Source organism: Lissotriton vulgaris, chromosome 6 (assembly GCF_964263255.1).
Source record: "Lissotriton vulgaris chromosome 6, aLisVul1.2, whole genome shotgun sequence".
Taxonomy (NCBI): domain Eukaryota; kingdom Metazoa; phylum Chordata; class Amphibia; order Caudata; family Salamandridae; genus Lissotriton; species Lissotriton vulgaris.
The window spans coordinates 1,488,929,156-1,488,952,470 of NC_141694.1; the positions used below are offsets into that span (position 1 = coordinate 1,488,929,156).

General features: G+C 50.5%; 1 protein-coding gene across 2 annotated transcripts in view; it reads right to left on the minus strand.

The window, feature by feature from the left end:
- PSME4 (proteasome activator subunit 4) overlaps positions 1-23,315 on the minus strand; it is a 2,155,241-nt gene that overhangs the window by 441,015 nt on the left and 1,690,911 nt on the right. For both annotated transcript variants that reach the window (XM_086927646.1, XM_086927645.1), the window contains one exon: positions 12,337-12,465. In XM_086927646.1, the coding sequence (XP_086783772.1) occupies positions 12,337-12,465 (129 nt within the window). The remainder of the gene's footprint in view (positions 1-12,336; positions 12,466-23,315) is intronic.

Here is a 23,315-nt window from a genome sequence, read left to right on the forward strand (position 1 = left end):
GGGGCAGGTCAGCCTCAAAAAGCAAAATGTCATATGTAGATGAAAGATTTTCCCAAAATACCCCTTTAATGGTTTGCTGTATGTCACCCTCGATTAACAGGACAATTTCAAAAAGTCTATCAGGGGGAGCAACTCTGGTATCAGCTGTTTCAATGACAACATAAGTATCGTCGCTTTCACCTTCAGTAGTGGACGGAGGGCCTCTCTCACTATGGTAATCTCTGCCGCGCTGTCCAGTCAGAGCCCACGTCAGATTCCGAAGCCGCGTTCTCACTATCTGGGGCATATCAATGCGCTGTTAAGGCTGCGACTTTCTTCTTGGCAAACTGCGGTCTCTTAGGCGTAGAGCCTTCCTGCTTTTCTGCACCGTTCCTCGGGCGGGGCTGGTCACATCCTTGCTGGCCACCCCGACCCCTGCCGCCCCCTCCACCACCGGTTCTCGGGGCCGATGAGTCCTGAAAGGAACGAGGAGAGCGTTGGTCAGAAGCTTGAAAATGATCAGGTGTTTTAATCGTCGCGCGATCGCGCAAGTCATAAGTACGTTCCGACTGCGCAGGCAACGGAGACGCAGGACGAGAACTTTGGGTCTGTTGTTGTTGCTGTTGCTTACCCTATTTCTGTTTTTTAGGCCAATTTTGTTTTTTGGACTTGGGCTGAACTTCAGTTTCCGAAGCTTGTCCCTGGGGCAGCTTTTTCTCTTTAACAGAAAAAGGCTTAAGTCCCTTGGCATTGCGACCCACGGTTTTATAAGCCGCCACAATGATCTTCGCTAACTGTCTGGGTTTCTCGGCATCGGGAAGAGCAGCCAACGCGTTAGCCACCTGAAAGTTCACTGCATCTCCCTTGACATTCGCAAGGATCAGACCGCAAACCACATCAAAGGTGCCACACAGGCACATGCCCAATTCAACCGCAGACTCCGGTCCGTGATCATCTTGAACACGTTTAAGGACCGAAGACAGCACGGACAAAGACGGGGTGCCGTAGCACCTCGCATAGACCGCTGCAAAAGTCTTACCCCAGGACTCACAGTCAACGAGCTCAGGGGCCAAATCTTTCGGCAAACTTAGCGTAAGAATCCAGTGATTTTCACCCGGAGTCGTATTAGGAAATACAGCTTCCAGCTGGTCAAACTTTTCGGCAAGTCAGAAAGGAAAATCATCCTTATCCTGGGGCTTCTTGCCCATGACCGCATTCACCATGACAGGACTGATTTTTAAATCGCCATGTCCGGCTGGAAGCGCCGCACCCCCCGGAGCTCCACCCGGAAGATTACAGCCCATGTAATGCACTAAGGCTCTAATCACGGCAATCGCGACTACATGTAGTCGTCGGAGTTCAGCCACGTTACAATTGCCGTGTAGAGGATGAGGAGTAAATCCAGCCAAAACAGGCCAACTAGCGCCTGGAATGGACAAAGGACCTAACCTCGGAGCGGTTAAAGAATGGGGTAGGGCGCCACCAAACCAAACTCCATGCTGCCAAACATCAATAGGAACTTCCTGTGCCCTGTACGGAGTATAGTCATTAGGTACAGCCGTGGGAGTGTACGTGTGGAATACACCAGAATTAGCGTCCACTGCCGGAAATGTCACCCACGAATAAAACAGTTCGTAAGGATAAGCATGTTCCGCACTCACCACCATGATCACAGCCAAGCCTTCCAAAGGCACATTGTACATCCCCAAATGATCTCGCACCGCAATGCGACTATGCTGCGGAATGTCCACTGCAGCCATGACGGCACAAGAAATAAGAAAAACAAAGCAAACTTTGTAGCACAACTGGGTAGTAATTCAAGGAAACCGTTTTAGAAAGAATCAAGCTTGAAAAGACCTATTACAAAAATAGGTAGGTTTTTCCGACACCACCGTTTTCCGGAAACGACAGTGAAGGGGTTAAGGATTGAATGATATACTACTGTCATGATATAAGGCCAACAACGTATGGGCGCCATGTAGCGGGAATTCCGTTCTCCTACAGAACTTTGCATAGAGACCTGGAACCTCGGTGAATTAGGATGGCCCAAAACTCACCTCAGTACCCAAAATCCCCTTACCGAGCTAGCTACAGTGTCTCATTGGTCATAACAAACTCCCAATGCTTAGACAGACCAGAACATGAACTTAGATTACCTCAGGTATCGTGGAACACATGAACACTCTTTCGTTATATAATCATTACAAACCAGAACGTGGAGTAAAAGAGGACACGTGCATGTTTGAAATATTAATTTACTAATGCAAGGTTCTCAAACGCAGTATCTTGTACAATACTAGCAAACATATTATAAGCAACAAAGTTATCAGCATAGTTACTAGTCCATAAAAGGCGAATGGTGACAGCATACTAAGATGCTGTAATGAATAGGAATTAACTATACCTAATTCACACCCTCCCTATTTAGCATAGTATTTTATATCTATGAAGGTCTCATTTGGGTTTTAGCAGGGCGGGCCCATACCTCAAAATCTCAGTGGCAGAGGATCACATCATCTTCCACCAGCTCTCTGCATGCGAAGCACCATCAAGTGTGTCTCGTGTGTGTGCAGCACAACAATATAAAACCCGCCTAGAGCCAGATTTTGGCAGCAGCATGTGTGTTATGTCTATGGACGTGCTAATACCAGACCTCACAACAACATTGTGTTTAGTTATCCTTTCAGCCTTCAGCACTCCCTGTGCAGACAGTGTACCGAGCAAAACAGATATCAGAGCAATAACATATTATTTCTCAAGTAAATCACGAAGCTCTTCTGGGTTGAAAGCTAAATCAACAATTAAATGAGGCAGAAAGGTAAAATGGCGTTTAAACATTTAGGAAGCTCATGCTAACTTAACACAGTATATAGAAAAGATGTAGCTATATGACAATACTTTCCTCAATAGCTTTTAACCACCCTTAACTGTAGCCTTAAACTGAGAAATCCGTCCCTCCATATTGTGTAGTTTATCGCGGATCAAAGTAAAATCGCACACTCTGTCTTCCCTTCCCTCTGCCAGAATTTACAGAGTCCTTGTTGGAATTCACTGTATGCTTGGGCACTGATCTCAATTTTTCACGAGGCGTGCGTACATAATACTGTTTCTGTTGGTGGCGAACAGTAGAATCAGGACTTAATTTGGTCCTCAAGGACACAGGGATTAACCCTACTCACCTTAGCTGTTGATGTGCCAACAACAGGATAATATATAGGTGATGTACAAGTTACTTACCTTCGGTAACAATGTATCTGGTAGAGACGATTCTAGCCGCAGATTCCTTAACGTAGAATTATCCCCAGGCGTAAGACTGGATCCAGAAAATGTTCTTTGCCACAGCATTTCTGCATGCCGGGGGGCGGTACCACGTGACTCCACCCTGACGTCGTCTGCGGGCGTGAAGTCAGCAAGGTCACATAAGCCCCGGCACGCCGATGTCAGTTTTTTTCGGAGAACTTTTCTGCGTCACACCGCAGAGCTATCACAAACAAAAACTGTGAGAATATGGGAACAGTGTGCAAAAAAAATCAGATAAACAGAAAGGGAAGAAACGAACGGTGAGGAATAGCACCATCCGGGAGAGTGCCAGGCACTGTGGCACCGAAAGTCATAGAAGGGAAGAGCAGGGCACAGCAACTGTTAAGCATCCCTGCAAGTAAATGCAACATCCTCCCAGGGGACAGGAAAGCATGTGAAAAACGCCACAGCAGGCGAAAGGGGTGTTGCAACCCCATCTAAAACAAGCATTTGCAATGCAATAGATCTCGCATTAGGAAAGTTTGAGCTATTGGTATTGTAAATGACATTTTTTATTTATGTGTTGGTTTTGAAAATTGCGAAATTAATAGCTTTGTCATTTACAATACCAATAGTTTTAACTTTCGCAAATGTGACACCTATAGCATTTGTAATGCAATATGTGTTGTATTTACGTGACTTGGATGTATTGATATTACAAATAACAATGGCTTTTAATTTTTTTTTTATTAATACTTAAATAAAAGTTACTGTAATTTATAATGGCAATAGCTTCAACTTTTGTACATAACTTTTGTGAAGATTATGTTCAGTGTAATTTATTGTGATGAAAATCCAAGAACAGAAGTGAAATATTAACATCTTTTTGTGACATTTGTAATAAAGCTTGAAACATTGAGAGAACATATTTGAACCAGTTGTTGTTGAATGGTTGCAGATATTGATGCTGTGGTGGCGACGAGTGATGTTGTGGTGGCGACGAGTGATGTTGTGATGGCGACGAGTAAAACTGTGGCGTTCAGTGATGCTGTGGTAGCGCTTAGTGATGTTGTCGTGCCCCTGAGTGATGCTGTGGTAGTGCTGAGTGATGCTGTGGTGATGCGATAGATAGAGTGAGTGCGATAGATAGATAGATAGAGGGAGGGCGATAGATAGTTAGATAGATAGATAGACAATGTGTTGAGAGGGAGTGAAGGGTGAAATAAATTGCTATACTACCTACCATTCCCCTGCCCTAACAGCCCCACATATCGCCTTAATTTGCTAAAATGTGAGGGACAGTACAGCAGCAAAAAGTGGATTGAAAGGATAACGCCAGCAGCGTGGGTAATGTAATAAAGGGAGTGGCTTAAATAACGTACAAAAAAGATTCCTGCTTAGCTTAGTGTGCGGCCCCACTTGTATTTTGGCTGTTTCTGTCATTGCATCCAGATATATGATACAACGAGTAGTAGCATACTGACAATAAGATAATTCGGGTCTATTGGCTTTGTCAATGGTTGTTTTTTGCATGAGATAAATAAGCAGCAACGATGGCTTGGGTTATAGTATGCGGCAAGGTTGGGTATAACTTTTTTTTTTAAAAAAGGCCAAATTATGCAGTATAATGCAGCACATTTGGGTGCATGGGGGGGGGGGACTAAAGAGGCGCAAGCTGCGGAAAGATAGTGTGTACACAAGTCACTTAGGGGACATTACCTGGCTTGTAGTCACATCACACGGCTGATGTACGCCCATCCAATACCTGGCCTCTCTGAAGAGAGCACGCAGCGATGGTCAACTATGTGCGAGTGTGTGAAGGGGTGCACAGTGCTGAAGGAGGTTACAATGGGTTGAAAGGGGGTGAAAGGTGAAATAACTTGCAATAACATCTACCATCGTACTGCCCTAACAGCCCCACATAACACCTTAAGTTGCTAAAATGTGAGGCACAGTACAGCAGCAAAAAGTGGATTGAAAGGATAACGCCAGCAGAGTGGTTAATTTAACAAGCCATAGCTGCTGCTTAATTATCTTATGCAACCAACAACCATTGACAAAGCCAATAGTCCTGACTTGTTGGAGGTATTATGTTACTTGTTCTATCATATAACTGGGTGCAATGACAGAACCAGCAAAATACAAGTCGGGCAGCCCACTACGCTAAGCACAGATTTTTAGCTTACTTGTTTTTAAGCAACTCCCTTAATTATGTAGGCCACGACCCTTTGAGAAGCCCCTCAGTTTTTTCATCCCACTTAAAGCTCTGCCCTAATGCCTCTGGGTCAAAGCCGCGTTGTATAAAACAGCAAACAAATAAATGGATACACAACTGAGTAAAGCTGCCGCGAGGTCAGCATCCTGCTGCAATCTAGGCGAAGTGCTTTTGCTGGGAGCTGTACTGATGGCAGCACGGGCGGTTATTAGTGTGTCGTAATCCCTCCGCATCCTAGAACTTTAAGGATATCCTGGGGTTGCTCGATCATCTGACATATTTCTGTGTAATGACGGGGCGTGCTTTGTACAGCTCTGCCGAGGACACGCTCCCCCGGCAGGGGAGCCAATGTGCATTTAGCTGTGCCTCCGTCCTTTATGAAAGACTGTTTGTTTCCACTGGGAGTCGCGGCGGTGCCACGAGACCACACGGCCTGTTGATGGTTTACAAAAATGAATGCACTGTCTGTGGAGCTTGACTTTCTCTGGAGGGGCACTCGCAGGAAAGTTATTTATTAAGCGGGGTTTGGTTGCGCCGAGCGGATGCATCGACTTTTATCGCGGGACCTAGTAAAGCATTGCTCAGTTTGTGCAGGTGTTAGAGCGCCCCCTGTTGGATGGAGGTGGCTAGGGTAGGTGCGCAGAGGGAGAGACGTGGGCCCGAGCACAGTGGATGCAGCACCGGGATCCCTTCGCGTTGACTAGGCCATGTATTCTGGGTTTTTCGCAATGGATTCCCGGGAGGTGGACCTGGAGGATTATCACTCGCCCTTTGACGGTGGAGTCAAATCGAAATGATCTTTTCCTGTCACCTGGTGAAAGCCTGACGCCGCCCGGGTCACCGTCTCTGCAGCGCTCTGGTAAAGGCGGTCTTTCTGTTGCTCATGTAAAGTGAGACGCAAAGGAAACCAGCCACATACATATGCGCCACTACATCCTTTACCACAAAGCCTATTTACCTAAAATAAGTAGTAGTACTCGTAGCTGGATCTAAGGTATCCCACACCAATGAGCTGTAAACTCGAGTGCCCAAAAAGAGAATAACCAGTCTTTCTCATCCGGGTTGGTTCCCATGTGACCTCGGCAAATCGCGGTCACTTCCACTATGCCCCATGGGAAATGTAGTTCCTGGGTCCCAGAACAGGATGCAGACCGCATTGCTGTGTAGTGCTGCTGCTGGGCTTTCCACGGAATCAGAGACCCCGCTTTGGGAGCACTACTTCGACAGTCAAGACCAAGAAACACCATAGCGGGCGTTCAGAGGCGAAGCCCCATTGCCCACAGGTATGTCCACCGACTGGCTGGGAATTGTACGGGGGCCAATGGAATGTGTAACATTGTGAAGCAAAAAATAGAAATGCGTGCGCACGCCACGCAGACCAAGCGTGGTGTACCGCTGCAAAACAAAACAGTTTTAATTAAAAAATGAATTGGCGTGCTCCGTCTTCCTGAGCAATTTCATAAAGTAACTACTGCCTAATTGACGCGGCGCGCGGGGGGGGCAGAGGAGGGGGGGTTGTGTGTGTGTGCCTGCGTGTTTGTGTGTGCATGCGTGAGTGTGGCTGGTGTGTGTGTGTGTGTGTGTGTGTGCATGCAGGAGTGTGACTGTCTCCAGCAAGCTGCCAGCAGCCATATACGAAAGCGCGCTCACACGGACAAATCTGAGACAGCAGAAGCGCATGGCCGAACGCTGTCTCAGATTCCCAGGAGACAGAAAACAATAGTTGTCGAGCTAGACGCATGCTACGCATGCGCACTCTAGCTCGACCTAAAAAGTGAGTGAAAAGCAGGCCAGAACAGAATGGTAATGACAATCCACCCCAAGACAACACCAGCAAGGAGAGGTGCAGTCCCTGTAAAGGGCTAGGGTTCAAGGCACAGCCAAGAGACCCCAACTCAGAGGACTTTAGAGGAATCAGAAATTTCAAGCAATGAAAAGAAAGAAGAGCATGAGTAGGCCTCACACTGGAAGCCCAGGGTGCAGGGACGCAGAAGTACCCATGAACCCATCAGCGAATACCAGAAAGGAAGGAGTGGAGCACCCAAACAGAACGAGCATCCCACTAGAGAGGAAGTGAAAGAGGGCACTCGCAGAAGACGAAACCACCCAGAGGCACAGGAGTGCAGAAGACCAAGCTGAAAGTCCTCGCAGAACGGGGAGGAAGGGCGGGTTGTGAAGGAATCGGAGCTAGAATCGTCTCTACCAGATACATCGTTACCGAAGGTAATTAACTTGTACATCTGATAGCGACTACTAGCCTCAGATTCCTTAACGTGGAATAAATACCCTAGCCATACCCAGAGGGGAGGAGGGTCCGCATGAGAGCCCCACTAACAGGGGATGTGCCATTGGGACCGGAAGGACGGTCCATCCCCCACCAAGCAAAAGGAAGCAAGAACGAGGCGAAGGGAGGCAATGATAACCCAAGTCCCTCCAAGGTACAAAGGACATCCGCCAAAAAGCCCCGGAGGGACAGACAACGCCAGAGGAGTACCGAGGAAGAAGGAGTCACCCCAAAACTCCAAGGAGAAGAGGTAGAAATTGAGGCAGAGCCCTTAACAGGAGAACACACACACACATCTAAACAATAATGCTTTGTAAAAGTGTGGAGGGAGGCCCAAGTTGCTGCCCTGCAAATGTCCTCCACAGGAACACCTCTAGACAAGGCAGATGTAGATGACTTTGCTCTAGTAGAATGAGCTCTCAAACCTTCTGGAGGTTCCTTACCAGCCAGGGAGTAGCATATCTTGATACACAAGACAATCCATCTAGACCGCGTGCGCTTGTGCACTGCTCTGCCTTTCCTGCAGCCAAAGAAATCCACGAAGAGTTGATCATCAATTCAGAACTACCTGGTTCTGACAAGGTAGAAGCTCACCGCCCTCTTAGGGTCCAGACGGTGAAGTCTCCCCTCCTCCTTGGAAGGGTGAGGGGAGGATAGAAAGTTTGTTGCAGTACCACATGGCGGTGGTGTTGTCCGTGAACACCTGCACTACACTTCCCCGGACAGACGGAAGGAATGCCTTCAGTGCAAGTCGGATCGCCCGCAGCTCCAGAAGATTGATATGGAGCAGGGACTCCGCCGGAGACCAGAGGCCTCGGATCTCCCCCTCTCCCATGTGGCCCCTCCCCCAGCTCAGGAGAGACGCATCCGTCATGACTAAGAGCTCCGGTTGGGGTAGGGAGAGGGATCTGCCACTGACCCAATCGCGGTCCGTGAGCCACCAGTGCAACTGTCTCGCAGTGCCCTCCGAGATCAGGACGTGGTCAAACAGGTTGCCCTGATGCTGGGCCCATTGAAACTTCAGGTCCCAGTGCAGAGCCCGTATTCGCCACCTGGCGTCATGCACCAGAAGGATGCAGGAGGTCATCAGCCCCAGAAGCCGCAGCGTCAACCTGACCGAGACTCGGGATACAGGCTAAAAGATCGGAATCAGAGCCTGAATATCTCGAACCCGCTACTCGGGAGGATAAACCCGAAACTGCGCCGAGTCCAGAACCGCTTCGATCAAGAGGAGCTTCTGAGAGGGACACAGGTGTGACTTTGGCACATTGATGGAGAACCCCAGCATGTGCAGGAGGTCGACCATAGTCTGGAGGTGGCCTACGACTGTCTGGGGCGAGCCCGCCTTCAACAACCAGTCGTCGAGATAGGGGAAGGCCGACACCCCCTAATCGGCGCAGATGAGCTGCGACCACCGCCATCACTTTCGTGAACACCCGAGGGGCGCTGGTAAGACCGAAGGGGAGCACGGTAAACTGGAAGTGCTCGCAGCCTACCGTGAACTGCAGGTAACGCCGGTGGGCCGGCAGGACGGGGATGTGAAAATATGCGTCCTGCAAGTCCAACGCTACCATCCAGTCTTCTGGGTTCAGGGCAGCTAAGAACTGAGCCAAAATCAGCATCTTGAACTTCTCCTTCCGGAGGAAGCCGTTGACGTTCCGCAGGTCCAAGATAGGGCACATATCCCCTTTGCCCTTCTTGGGAACCAGAAAGTAGTGGGACGATGTGCAGCACCCGCCTGTCCGAGGTGATGGTACGCCAGTGGAGTTGGTCAAGTGAAACCCTGCCTCCCGCTGGCGTTGAATGAGCCTGAAAGCACGGACTAGGAGGGCTTTGAGGCGGATACTGCTGGGGTGGATGTGGACTGACTGGGCCGTTGTCCCCCTGCATCGCCATGGCGGTTCCCACGTCCGTGATCGCGTTGATGCTTGTGGCTGGACGAACGTGTGGGGGCGCCCCTTCCTTGGCCACAAAAGGGGCGAAAAGCAGAAGTTTGCTGGTGCTGACCCGAAAGGCCCAAGACTTGGCCGTAGCCCTGGAGTCCTTGAAACGCTCAAGAGCACTGTCTGCTTTGTCGCCAAAAAGGCGACGGCCATCAAAGGGCATGTCCATGAGCGTGTTCTGGACATCACTCAAAATATTGGTGGACCTCAGGCGTGGCGACGGATCGCCACTGTCGTGGAAATCGCTCTGCTCAGCAAGTTCGTTGTATCGAGTCCACACCGGATGGAATACCGTGCCGCATCTCGCCCCTCAACAAGAGCCTGGGCGAGCCGTGTCTGGGCCTCCTCCGGACACTGAGGCAGCACGTCCGCCACCATATCCCACAGAGAGATTGGGTGTAATGGCCCAAAAGGCACGCGGTATTAATAGACCGCAACCCCAGACTAACTGAGGAGAACAGTTTCTTCCCAAACTGGTCAAGCCTTTTGGATCCCCGATCCGAAGGAGTGGACAGGAAGGCGGCCTGGGACGTAGAGGCCTGGATCACCAGGCTCTCTGGGGTGGTGTGGGTGGACAGGAAGCAGGGGTCGCCCTGAGCCGGGCGGTGGCGTCAGGCCATGTTCCGAGCCACACGGGGCACTGTGGTGGGCCTGGACCAAATGCCCATCAGAACGTCAGTAAAGGCCTCGTTGAACGGCAGCATAGGCTCCGAGGAGCTTACTGGCGGTTGAAGCACTTCAGTGAGGAGGTTAGTCCTCATGGCCGCTGCAGATAGCTCAAGGCGCAAGGCCTTGGCCGCCTTGCGCAACATCACGCTATACGTAGCACCCTCCTCTGTAGCCACGGAGGGAGGAGAGATGAACCCAGTGTCTGGTAACGTGTCAAGACCACTGGCCTCCCCCAGCTCCGCTGCCCAGTCCTGACTTAACTGACACTGCTGCGCCAGAGAGTCCTCAGACCCCTCCCAGTCCTCCTCTTCATCCGCGTCCTGATAGACAGGCATAAAGGACGGAGCCGGGTTGTAGCTGAAGTCCTCATCCATCGGCGCCGTTCCGTCGTCGGACCCTGACTGGGGCTGAAACGGCGGACGGTGTCGTCCGAGGACGGCGCCAAGGGTGGCTCCGTAGGGGTCGGCGCCAGCGGAGGAGTCGTGAGGTCGACTGGCTTCAACCGGGATCCAGGCCTGGATCCTGGGGGGTCCTGAGGCACCGGGACCGAAGTTGCCAACGGCGCAGAGGCCAAAGCCGCCGACGCGCTAGGACCTCCAGTCGGACCCGCGGGGCACGGAGGCGCACCGGCAGGAAGAGACTCCTCATGGCCACAAGGAAGTCTTGACTCTCGCCTGGTGTCGCATTTTGCCTAGGGACCGGAGGGTGTGGGGCCCGATGAGACGCCTGCCGCTCCGGCGGAGCCGCGTGGGTGGAGCCACCCGAACCCTCGGCCGGGTCGCGTGGCCGGCGAGCGGAGTCAGTAGAGCGATGCCGTCTCCCCAACTTCTTCTTGGAGTGCCTTGACTAACCGGAGGACTTGGAGCCCGACGAGTGGTGGTGGCTCGACGAGCGGCGTTGGCTTCGGCTCCGCGACTGGTCCCTCGACTTCCTCCTCGACCGGGACCTCAAGCGGCGCGGAGCCGACTGCCGGAGCTCGAGAAGCTTACAGGACTGCTCCGGCCTAGCTTTTGAGGTCAAGGCCCGGCAATCATTTCACGGCTTGTCGTCGTGGTCGGCCCGAGTCAGTAGAGACACCGGCGGTGTGGGTCGGTCACCGACATCAGCCGGTGACAGGCATTGCACGGTTTGAACTCAGGCATCCCTACCGGCACCATACGACGAATCGAAAAAGATAGCCAAAATAGGCCAAAAAGTTAGTCAAAAAGTGACTAGGGTACAAGCTCTTCCCGGATCTGCGCTTGCTGGCGCGGGAAAAAAGAATTACTGACGTCAGCGCGCGATGGCGGCGTCTAAGTACTCCGACTACGTCATCCCGGCGATCACAACGCCGACGACGGACGCGGAGCTGCAGACGACGCCTACCGACGCGCAGGGGTACTGCTGACGAAAACTTTCCGGATACAGTCTGACGCCTGGGGATATTCTAAAGTAAGGAATCTAACTAACGTGTTTCTTTTAGATGTACTATCCCTTCAATGGCTGGCTGTAGAAGTGACAGCCAGATGTAACGCTTCCTGCATTAAACACAAGGCACAGCACACTCCTCTTTGCTTGTGTACCTAACTGAAATAATGAGAATTCCCAGCACTAAACGGAGTTCAGAAAACGGTCAATCCCTTCCCCTGGAGCTCCCCACCTTCAAATGGGGCCGATTCATCAGACTGTCATTCTCCGGAAACGCCAAAAAAATTGGAACTCCCTCCCAACGACCTTTAGAATTACCTCATGCCATCCTACCATCAAAAAAGAACTCTAAGCCCTGCTCTTTTAAAGACACTTGGACTAAATCCTTTTACTCCCAATCACTCTCAAAAGTCTACTTTAATTTTTTCGATGAGGCACAGAGCCAAGACTGATTTGCATATAGCTATATCTGAACTAGGGTGGCGAAGTGAGCTAAAGAATGATGATGGATTTAACCCAGATCTGCGAGAAAGGATTTTATTTAAAACATTATGAAAGAAACAACAACCATAATTAAAAGTATTTCCAAAGTGTCTTACCTGTTGCAAAGCTTTAAGCACCGATGTTGCTTGCTCGGGATACAACAGTCCCTGGGACATTAGTGATAAACACGTTTTTGCATCTCTTTTCAGCTCATCATAGTTGTTATCGTTTTCTACTGGTGCAATCTACAGAAGACAGATGTGACAACAATCCAAACAAACGGTTTTTTAAAACATAATCACGCAATTAAAAGTCTAATTCGTAAATTGTTGCTCTTGTATATACAACTGCGTTATTGTCAACACAAAATATCATTGCAATATACCGACCTACAGTCCAATACTTAAACTGGTTTATGCATAGCTAACCACGATTTGCGGGTCAGTGGCAGTCCGAGCTAGTTACAGAAATCTAGCCTAGCAGATGGGAAACTATGGTGAGTGGGGTGGATGGGCAGGTTTGGGATGGATGGAGCAGGTTTGGGATGGATGGGGCAGGTTCGGGTGCACGGGAGAGGCATGGGGAGGCAGGAGAAGACTACTGCAGGCTAAACGCTGGTGGATAGCTTTGTTTTAAGCAGTAATTAACAAGTTACTTTCGGTAACGTCATTTCCGGGAGAGACTTTACATGGGAAGCTAAGGAATGTTAGGAATCTCCATCAGAAAAACTCTTAGTGTTAACTCTGGGTGTTTTAACTTGGTGGTGCATCCCAGAGGTAAACAGAACAGAACAGAATGAGGGGGTAGGGCCAAGGGAAGGAAACAATGTACGAGTTACTTACCTTCGGTAACGATGTATCTGGTAGAGACAATTCTAGCCGCAGATTCCTTAAGGTAGAATTATCACCAGGCATGAGACTAGATCCGGAAAACTTTTTGCCACAGCATCCCTGCGCGCCGGGGGGACGGCACCACGTGACTTCGCCCTGACGTCATCCACGTCCATGACATCAGCGAGGATATATAAGTCCCATCCCGGCGCGCCTATGTCAGTTTTCTTCGGAGAACTTTTCCGCACCACAACGCGGAGCCATCACAAACAAAAACTGTGAGAATACTGGATTAGAGTGAAAAAATGAGCTAAACAGAAAGGGAAAAAACGAATGGTGAAGAACAGCACCATCCAGAATAGTGCCAGGCACTATTGCACCAAAAGTCATGGAGGGAAAGAACAGAGCACAGCCACTGCAGGGCAAGCCTGCAAACAAATACAACAGCCTCCTTGGGGGCAGAAAGCATGTGAAAAATTGCACAGCAGACGAAGAAGTGTGCAACCACAGCCCAGAACAGAGAAAGGCACCAAGGCCAGAACGGAAGAGTAACGACAATTCACCCCCAGACAACACCATCAAGGAGAGACATCTCCCAAAAGAGCTAAGGGTCGAGACCCGGACAAGGGACCTCAAACCTAAGGACTGCAAAGGACCCAGAAGTGCAAGCAACGAAAGGAAGAAGGACACGAGCAAACCCCACATCGGAGACCTGGGTGCAGGGGCGCAGAAGTACTCATGAAACCATCAACCAATCACCAGAAATGGAGGAATGGAGCAAACAAGACGAGCATCCCCCTAGGGAAGGAATAAGACAAGGCACTCGCAGGAGACAACCACCCGAAGGCAGGCGAGTGCAGAAGACCAAGGAAGGGCCCTCGCAGAATGAGGAGGAAGGGCGGGTCGTGAAGGAATGCGAGGCTAGAATCGTCTCTACCAGATACATCGTTACCGAAGGTAAGTAACTCGTACATCTGATAGAGACTATTAGCCGCAGATTCCTTAACGTAGAATAGATACCCTGGTCATACCCAAGGGGAAGGAGGGTCTGCGAGAGGACCTCCCCAGCCAGAACAACACAGGGCCCAATAGGGGATGAGTCACAGGGACAGGGAGAATAGCCGAGTCCCCCTCCAAGCAGAAGAGACTTCGCCATCTTGGAAGAACACTGACCCCACAGTGGATGTGTTAAGAAGAAAAGAGCGTTAAAGAGAAGGGTTCACTCAAATAAAGTCACTGGGACCTGGGTAATGTAAGTACTGAGGAAAGGGGTCCCAGCAATAAAGTAAGAATAATTTGAAAACAGTTAGATGATAATAAAGAGAAAACATAATGAGCCTGCATTGTTATTTATTCACAATGTAGGTATATGCTAATTATCATCAATTTAAATACAAAATCACACAGTTATTCATAGTGCCCCTGGTAGGGAGGGAAGTGATATAGTGCAGGGTGGTGTGGGTATGGGATAGTGACAATATAAAAAACAGCCAAAAAGGGCCTCACTGTACTATGTATCCAAATCCAAACATAGACAAAACAAAAGACCATTGGTTCAATATATCATTGAATAGTAATCATGCTCCACATATCACACTGAATGAGACATTCTTGGGGTGAAGCTGAATGACCACAGAAAGCTGTCGACGTTTCGACCCTCTAGTATTAGCAGGCATTAATTATGTCCTTGCGTCGGGGTCTTCATCAGGACGGGGGCGGGGCAGGCAACCTATTTGGTAAACAATGTATTTGCATTTAACACATATAATGCGTAAGTCAAAGATATATCATAAATTGAGCACACATAGACGGTAGACAAGACATACCAGAGGTTGCCTGTCTCCAGGATGGATGAGGAGGAGGGCGCTCTCAGTGGAGATGGTATTTCAGATTCTACAATTGAGGGAATTGTGATTAGCAGCCTAACGATAAAGTTATGTCCACATTAGAGTTAATAAAAAGATACACTCACATATAATGATGAAATAGGGCAGCCATCAGGTCTAAGAAGAAAGCGAGAGGTGACACAGCATTCGTCATGGGCTGTCACCAAACACGGGATTAGGTTGTGAATAGCGGGCCATAAACCATTAGAAAAAGGGGACAACTTACAAAACATTTTGAAGCATATGTCTGTTCTGGTTGCCTTGGGTACCCGCCTAACAACCCACAGCTGATCGCCATTGACGAACGCGAGTCGGCATGGATGCAGATTAATTCTGCGTGTGGTAGGTTCACGATAACTATGTCATTGTTTAAACTACCAATGTGGCCCCGATTTAAGATTGCGGTCTCAATTCCCGTCTTTAATCCACAGACGGTCAATTTCCCGATGAACGGAATAACGTGCAGCGGGACCCTCAGACTTGCCTTGCCTTTTGGCGGATTTGATAGGCAGACATATGCTTCAAAATGTTTTGTAAGTTATCCCCTTTTTCTAATGGTTTATGGCCCGCTATTCACAACCTAATCCCGTGTTTGGTGACAGCCCATGACTAATGCTGTGTCACCTCTCGCTTTCTTCTTAGACCGGATGGCTGCCCTATATCATCATCATAGGTGAGTGTATCTTTTTATTAACTCTAATGTGGACATAACTTTATCTTTAGGCTGCTAATCACAATCCCCTCAATTGTAGAATCTGAAATACCATCTCCACTGAGAGCGCCCTGCTCCTCATCCATCCTGGAGACAAGCAACCTCTGGTATGTCTTGTCTACCGTCTATGTGTGCTCAATTTATGATATATCTTTGACTTACGCATTATATGTGTTAAATGCCAATACATTGTTTACCAAATAGGTTGCCTGCCCCGCCCCCGTCCTGATGACGACCCCGACGCAAGGACATAATTAATGCCTGCTAATAGTAGAGGGTCGAAACGTCGACAGCTTTCTGTGTTCATTCAGCTTCACCCCAAGAATTGCTCATTCAGTGTGATATGTGGAGCATGATTACTATTCAATGATGTATTGAACCAATGGTCTTTTGTTTTGTCTTTGTTTGGACTTGGATACATAGTAAAGTGAGGCCCTTTTTGGTTGTTTTTTATATTGTCACTATCCCATACCCACACCACCCTGCACTATATCACTTCCCTCCCTACCAGGGGCACTATGAATAGCTGTGTGATTTTGTATTAAAATTGATGATAATTAGCATTTACCTACATTGTGAATAAATAACAATGCAGGCTCATTAATTTTTCTCTTTATTATTATCCAACTGTTTTCAAATTATTCTTACTTTATTGCTGGGACCCCTTTCCTCAGTACTAAGAAGAAAAGAGAGGCAGCCCAGTCCCCACCGAGCCGGAGGAAGCATGGACAAGGCTAATAGAGGTCAGAGCACCCCAAGCCCAGTCAAGGTACTAGAGACCCCACTAGACACCCCAGAGGTACAGGCAGCGCAGAGGAGTACTGGGGAAGAGAGCTAGCCCAAGACTGCAAGGAATAGAGGTAGAAACGAAGGCAAAGGCTTTCACCTGAAAAAACATACAGTGAAGAGGGCAGACAAACCTATCATAGCTTGAAGTAGACAGCCAAGACAGAACGGCGCCTCCGTCACTAAGGGTAGGCGAGAGAGAAAGAAAGAAAGACAGACAGACAGAAAGACAGAAAGAAAGACAGAGAGAAAGAAAGAAAGAAAGACGTAGTCTCACAAGGCTCAAGCAGAACAAAAAGCTGAAGCGCCAGGGCCCACACCAATGCCCCCGGCCGCAGACCAGAAAAGCAGGCAGATGCAGCAGGCCACTGACAAGCGTCACCAAACTGAACGCCCAGGCTACGCCGAGCTCAAAACAAGGGCAAGACCAGAAAAAATCCCAAACGACCCATAGAAGGAGACCGCTCAGGACAGAACCGATCCATAATACAATAAGAGGAGAAACAGGTAAGACGGGCCAAGCCGTCAACACAGGAAAGAATCCCTGCTGAAACACCAGACAGAGGGCCAACCCAAACGGCGGACAAAAGGGCAAAAACACCGCAGCACAATGCTGTAGATGGCAAAGCCACGACCAAGAAGCTACAGCAGCGGAATACAGCAACACCAGGAAGGGCGAAGAACCCGCAAAGGGTAGTCCACACCCTCCCAGCAAAAGGAAGAGCAATACAATAGCTACAAGTACCCCACGTAGGGTATGACACGGCCCAAACAAAGTATGGAAACCACTCTTAGGGAAGACGATCCTGCATCGGAGAACAAAACCAAAAAACCTGCAGCAGAAACCACAGAAGGCTTAGTAATCAGCCAAAAAGTACACTCCTGCCAAAAAAGGGGCTGAACCAGCAGCCAACTAAAGAGAAGGGCCAACCAAGGGACCAGAGGGCACAGCGAACCACACAGAAAGTGTAACGGGCACTCCAAACACCAGATTCCAGGAGCAATGGGATAACACCTTCCACCAAGTCCCGGAGAATCAACAAACTCGCCTACTGAGAAGGAGGAGGAGGACGGAGCCCCGCAAGGAGACGTTGAATGGTGGAGTCCGCTTGGGTGTTAAACAAAAGAGCAGGTAAACCAGACGCTTCCTAATATTCTCAGGAAAAACACCATCCCGCAACCAAGCATGGTGACGGAGGGCCACAGAAGTGGCCATAGCACCGCCAAGAGCATCAGCAACATCCAAGGCAGCACGAAGAATAAACGCGGCCAACTCCCGACCGTCCTACATATGGTGCTGTAGATCAGCGCGAACATCCTCATGGGAAACGCAAGACAGAAGGGACTCTGTGAGAAGTTGGCCCGATATGCAGCGTTCGCTATTCTAGCGACCACTATGCATCGGTCCAAACGACCCTTATGGTGATTGGTTGTAAGTCAACCTTAGACCAGTTATCCTAGTAGCGTGGATACGAGCAGTCTTCGGGCTAAACTCTAGAGGGCGTGTTAAGCCAGCTGTTATACCATCACATACCCCTTGAACACCAAGTGAAAGGACACCACACAAGTGTTATGAAAATAAACAGTGTATTTATTAGAATCACAACAGCCCTGGACTCTTTATGAGGACAGGGTACTAAGCATGGAACAAAACTCTTAGGAAAATACTTCAAGTGCACAATCAATACAAGTGCCCGAGGGCACGGAAAGTTTAGTGGTCTCGGGCGGACCCGATAAGGCAAGTCGGAAGCGAGGGACTCAGGACCCTTAAGTAAGGAGGCTATGCGGGCACCGAAGTGCCGAAGTTACCTAGCCACAAGGGCTGCGGCTGCACAAGTCTTACAGGCGTCGGGGGTCTTCGCTGACGAGCCAGGAGCCGGAAGAAAGGAGTTGCTGGCCGGCGACCAGTGTTGAATAGTTCCTAGAGACCCAAGCCTGGATCAGAGATCGATGATACCTGAAAGCAGAGGGGACCAAGTTCGTACTACTAGCCAGTAGTCAGAGGGTACCACGAGGGCACCGGATGGCCGTCACCTCGACTAGGTGAGTGGGCGACGCTAGGCTCTGCAGTCTCACGGACCAGGAGGCGTTGTCGGCGACCAGGATGGAGGTGCGAGCTGTCCCACGAAGGTTGATGCTGTCGGCGTCGCTGGGCCCAGGATTGGGGCAACAAGCCTTGGCAGATTTCAGGGCCACGTGGTGGGCCTAAAATGGCGTCTTGAGTGGACCAGGAGGGTCCGGGGTGCTCCTTTCGCAGAAGGGAGCAAAGGCCAGTCTGGAGCAACCAGACCAGCAGCGTTGGTTGTCGGGTGACGTCAAGAAGGGCACAAGCCAGCGGCTAGTGTCCAGACAACGTGCTGAACAGCAAAGAGCAGAAGGGCCCCACGCAGATCGTGGAGATGCTGGGAGGCTGCACTTCGGTGCTGGAGCTGCTCAGGGTCGGGGCTTCTCGGACCCCAGAGCACTCACCAGAGGATTCCTTCGGTGGTCGTGCTGGTTAAGAAAGCGTGCAGGTTTTGTTGATGGCCGGTCCCTCGAGGTCTCGTCGCACCCACGGATCTCAGCTGAGCTGACGATGTGGGTAGAGGTCAGAGGTGCCAGGGAAGCCGGTTCTCGTCGAGCTGGGCAGTCGGATTCCTGAGGAAGGACTTGCAGCAAACCGCAGAGTTCTTAGATGGTGCCTGCGGATGCAGGGTGACTACTCCTTAGCCACAAGGGAGAAATCTTGAGAAGAGTCTCGAAGTCCTTTCGTAGAAAGTATTCTTGATTCAAAGATGATCTAATTTGGAAGGGTCCCCGCTCCGGCCTTTATCCTAAAGAAAGGGGTGGGTACATGACTAGGTCCTGCCCTAGGGGTGGGACCAGGAAGGGGGGTAGTTACACCCCTCTCCCTTGCCGGACTTTCCCCAGGTCAGGGGCTGCGCGCCCCTGGAACTGGTTCTAACCGGCAGATGCGTAGTGAGCACCGGGGTGCCACTCCGCAGTCACCTTCTTGTAAAGCCCTACCTACCCAGAATACACAAAACCCTGTCTGGGACGGTGCGAACACCGCCCCGGACAGGAAACCCTTTGTCCAAGCTCTCCTCGCTGGAAGGACTCCCAGCAGCAGGAGGTCAGACTCGTGTCTGTGGTGGCAGCATCCATTTTGTGGAGCTGAGGCTTCAGTTAACTTTAACCGGGGTTCACAGTTACGTACATGTCGTGTCCCTCTAGAAGGGCGGAATGCTAACCTCGTCGCCAGCATTGGTGAGGGGTCAGCATCCCGATTCGTATGACACCTTACTCAACATGTCTTGATAACGCGATACCGAAGTTACCGATATGGTACGCGTTATCATGGAACAGCCATTGGGTCTTGGTTCCGCAAGCTGCAACCGGGCTCTGCTCGTGCCAGAGTCCAATTCACACGATTCCACGCACTCTGCCTTCAGGATTGTCAAGGCCTGCCATAGGAGTGGCTGATAGGAATGCGGGTGTCCATTTTAGGGTTAGATATAGGGATACTATATCTATAGCAACGGGCGAGTACGCCACGTTGCCCCAGCTGTCGCGCAGCCAGTTGTGTCAGATTTAGATGGCCATCCAGGGGTGGCATAATACATGCTTCAGCCCCTGGTAGGCCCTGGGTACACCGATGCCCTGAGTTACAGGGTCTGACAAGGTGGCCCAGTTCCAATTGGAAATGTACCTAAGGTACATGGAATCCATTTTAGAGAGAGAGCAGTAGGCCTGGGGTCCTGATTGGCAGGGCCCCAGGTCAACTAATTCGGAAAACCAGCAAAACACCAGGCAAAAAGTCGGGGGTAACCATAGTCAGGTATCTACCTTCCTACAGACTCCACAGAAGATAACAGGCTGGAGGTAGTCCTAGCCAACACACTAAGGGTGTTGAGCGCCCGCAAAGCGGCACTGGAGGAAGTGAAGATGTTACGCCTCCATGAATTCAACCACCGGGCCTCCCGTGACGGAGGAAACACCACCACAGGCAAGGAAGGAAAAGCAGTCTGCAGAAGAGGGCCCTGAGTAGCAGGGTGGAAGGAAAGATAGACTGGGTCTTGCGGAGCAGGACGGTGGCGGTGCAGGAGCGGCTGAGGCACCGGATCACCCGTGGCAGGATGCCCGCAAGCCCCCAGAAGAGAGTTGTGGAGCAAAGCTTCGAATAGAAGAAGCAGCTCCCGTTCACCAGAGACCTGGTGGAGAACTTCCAACAGGTGATCCGTAGGGAACGGGGTGCCAGCGGCTATGGAAATAGCCCAAACAAAGGCAACACTGGCCTCCGTAAGGCGCCCCGGGGAAGAAAGCAATTCTTCCCTGGGCGACGGCTGTAAACTAAGCCGTCCGTCCCAAAGTCCAGACGGAGGAATAAAATGCCAGCGCCTGAATAATGGGGGATCCATGGACGAGTGGGGAACATGAGGGGCACCCGGGGAAGGCGGAGAAGCCGGCGGAGCAACCAACCGCAAGCTGCGGAAGAGAGGGTCCGAGGGTGGAGGCCGCAGTGACGGTGAGAAGCCCTCCCTAGAAGACACCGGCGAAAAAGCAACGACGTGGCGACCCGTCTCCCAGGCAGAATAGACCAGAAGTTACAAACCTCAGGAGAGGAAGGAACCTCTGTAGACGAGTAGAGGACCAAAGCCTTGGAGTCCACCACAGGTGCCGGCTCAACGTCGATCGGCGCCGGAGTGGACATTGGCGGCGCCGAGTCGACCCCCACCACCACACGCTCCCTAGGAGAATGGGGTGGGGTCGGAGCCAGTTCGGCTAAGGAACGGTCCCAAAAAGGCACCGGCTCGACCTCACACGAGGCAGCCGCCTGCGTAGAGGGTCGTAAGGGACTCAGGAAAGCACCACAGGCCCCCCTCCACCCGCGGGACCACCAGGACCGGGGAGGAAAGCCTTTGGGGCTGAAAAGGCGCCGGCTCAGCCTCCGGCGAGGCAGCCGCCTACTCAGAGGACCGAGTGGGACTCCGGGGCGAGCCCTGATTCCCGGCGATGCAACAGGGAGCCCCGTAGGGATTTGCGGTGAGGCAGGGAAGCCATAGGCCGAAGAGTGAAGCCCTGCAGGACCACACCTCGATGACACCACCCTCCTACAACCTGAAGCCCAATCCGTTGGCGCCAGGGTCGAAGACACCGGTGACTCTGCGGAAGGCCCAGGGCGAGGCAAGGGATCCGCTGAAGACTCAGGAGGCGGAGGAGGGGCCAAAGAAGCCTGCAGAGCCGCAGCATATGCTGTCATTTGGGCCCTAGCCGCCCCCATGGCGGGGAACGGCGGGTAGGGTGGCGACAAGCGAGGGCGCACGTCCCGAGGGAAACCCGCGCCCTCTGCTGAACGAGGACAGGACCTCGGAGACAAGCTGCAGGACATACCAGCTGGTGAGTGTCGCCCTTGGGGCCGTGGCGTAGGGCGATGCCGCAGTCGGAATTGGTGGCTCCTGAAGTAGGGGACGGACGCTGGGATGACACCGACCTGGACAAGCGGGCCAACAGCAATTTCATCCGGCGCTCCTGCCTGGACTTCGGCTTGAGGTGCTGACAAGAGTCGCAGTCCGTCGCGTCATGGTGCTCGTCCAAACACCACATACGGATGGGGTGAGGGTCCGTCGCCGATATCTGACGAGCACAAGAAGTACACGTCTTAAAGCCCAAAGGCATTTGCACACTGTTCCTCAACGCAAAGCGTGAAAAGAAGGCCTGAAAACAGGTCAGGGACATGATCCGGATCCGCGTTGCACGCAGAAAAGAGGAAAACCGACGTTGGCGCGCCGGGGTGGGGCTAATGTGACCTTGCGGAGTCACGCCCGCGGACGACGTCGGGACGGAGTCACGTGGTACCACCCGCCAGGGCACATTGAAGCTGTGGCAAAGAAAATTTTCTGGATCCAGTCTTACGCCTGGGGATAAGTCTACGTTAAGGAATCTGCGGCTAGTGGACTCTATCAGTTGTGTTTTTACTGTACCGCAACTATTTCTGCAGCTCTCACTTTGTAAAGTGCTCTGATAATGTGATGGCCGTGTTTGCGCTTTATAAAACACTATACATAAATAAAGTCTAAGGAAAGACTTCCCAATGGGGCAAACTAAGAAAAGTTGCAAGAAAAATGTTACAGAATTAATTCTCTTTATAATACTCTCAGAAGGGCAAGCGCTATTAAGGAACATGTCACTTACATTTGGTAATTGTAGGAAGCTAGCTCTGTATATATTATACCAAAGTAAAGTATAGTGTGCACAGAGTCTAATGAGTCCCCAGAGGTATACAGAGGTATAACCGCTCTCTCTGTGGTAGTGTGAGCGAGCAGGATAAGTTACTTTCCTGTAATCCTAGTTCTCTTCCAGGGGTAAACTCATCAAAGTCATAAGCACATGAATATTCCCACCCATGTGCGGGACACCGGAAACACATAATATATATGTTAAAACATATATGTAGCTATATATATAGATATGACCAAGGCCTCTGAGCAGGCCGAAACGTTATGCTGGTGGCGATGCATCTAAATTAAATAAAAAACTTTCTTCACCTTCTTCCTGCCTCTCCAAGCTCAGCATGCAGGACACAAGGACCACCACACAGCTTTTTCCAGTTATTAGAGGGTCAGTTTATTATCTCCTCTCATTCTCTCTGGCATGACGCTTTTCGGGTAGGAACTACCCTTGATCACATGTATATATATATATACACACATACAATGCAGCCTTCCATAGTCATGCTGAACAATGTTGCAAGAAAATTCTTTGCACCTAAGTACATTACAATAAAGCAGGGAGAAATAAAGCCTTTGAAAACTGCTTTATTATACAGCAGAAAGGTAATCCTGTAAGGAATAATGAAAAACATTGTCAGCACATAGGCTGAATTGTAAAAACATCAGTGTAGC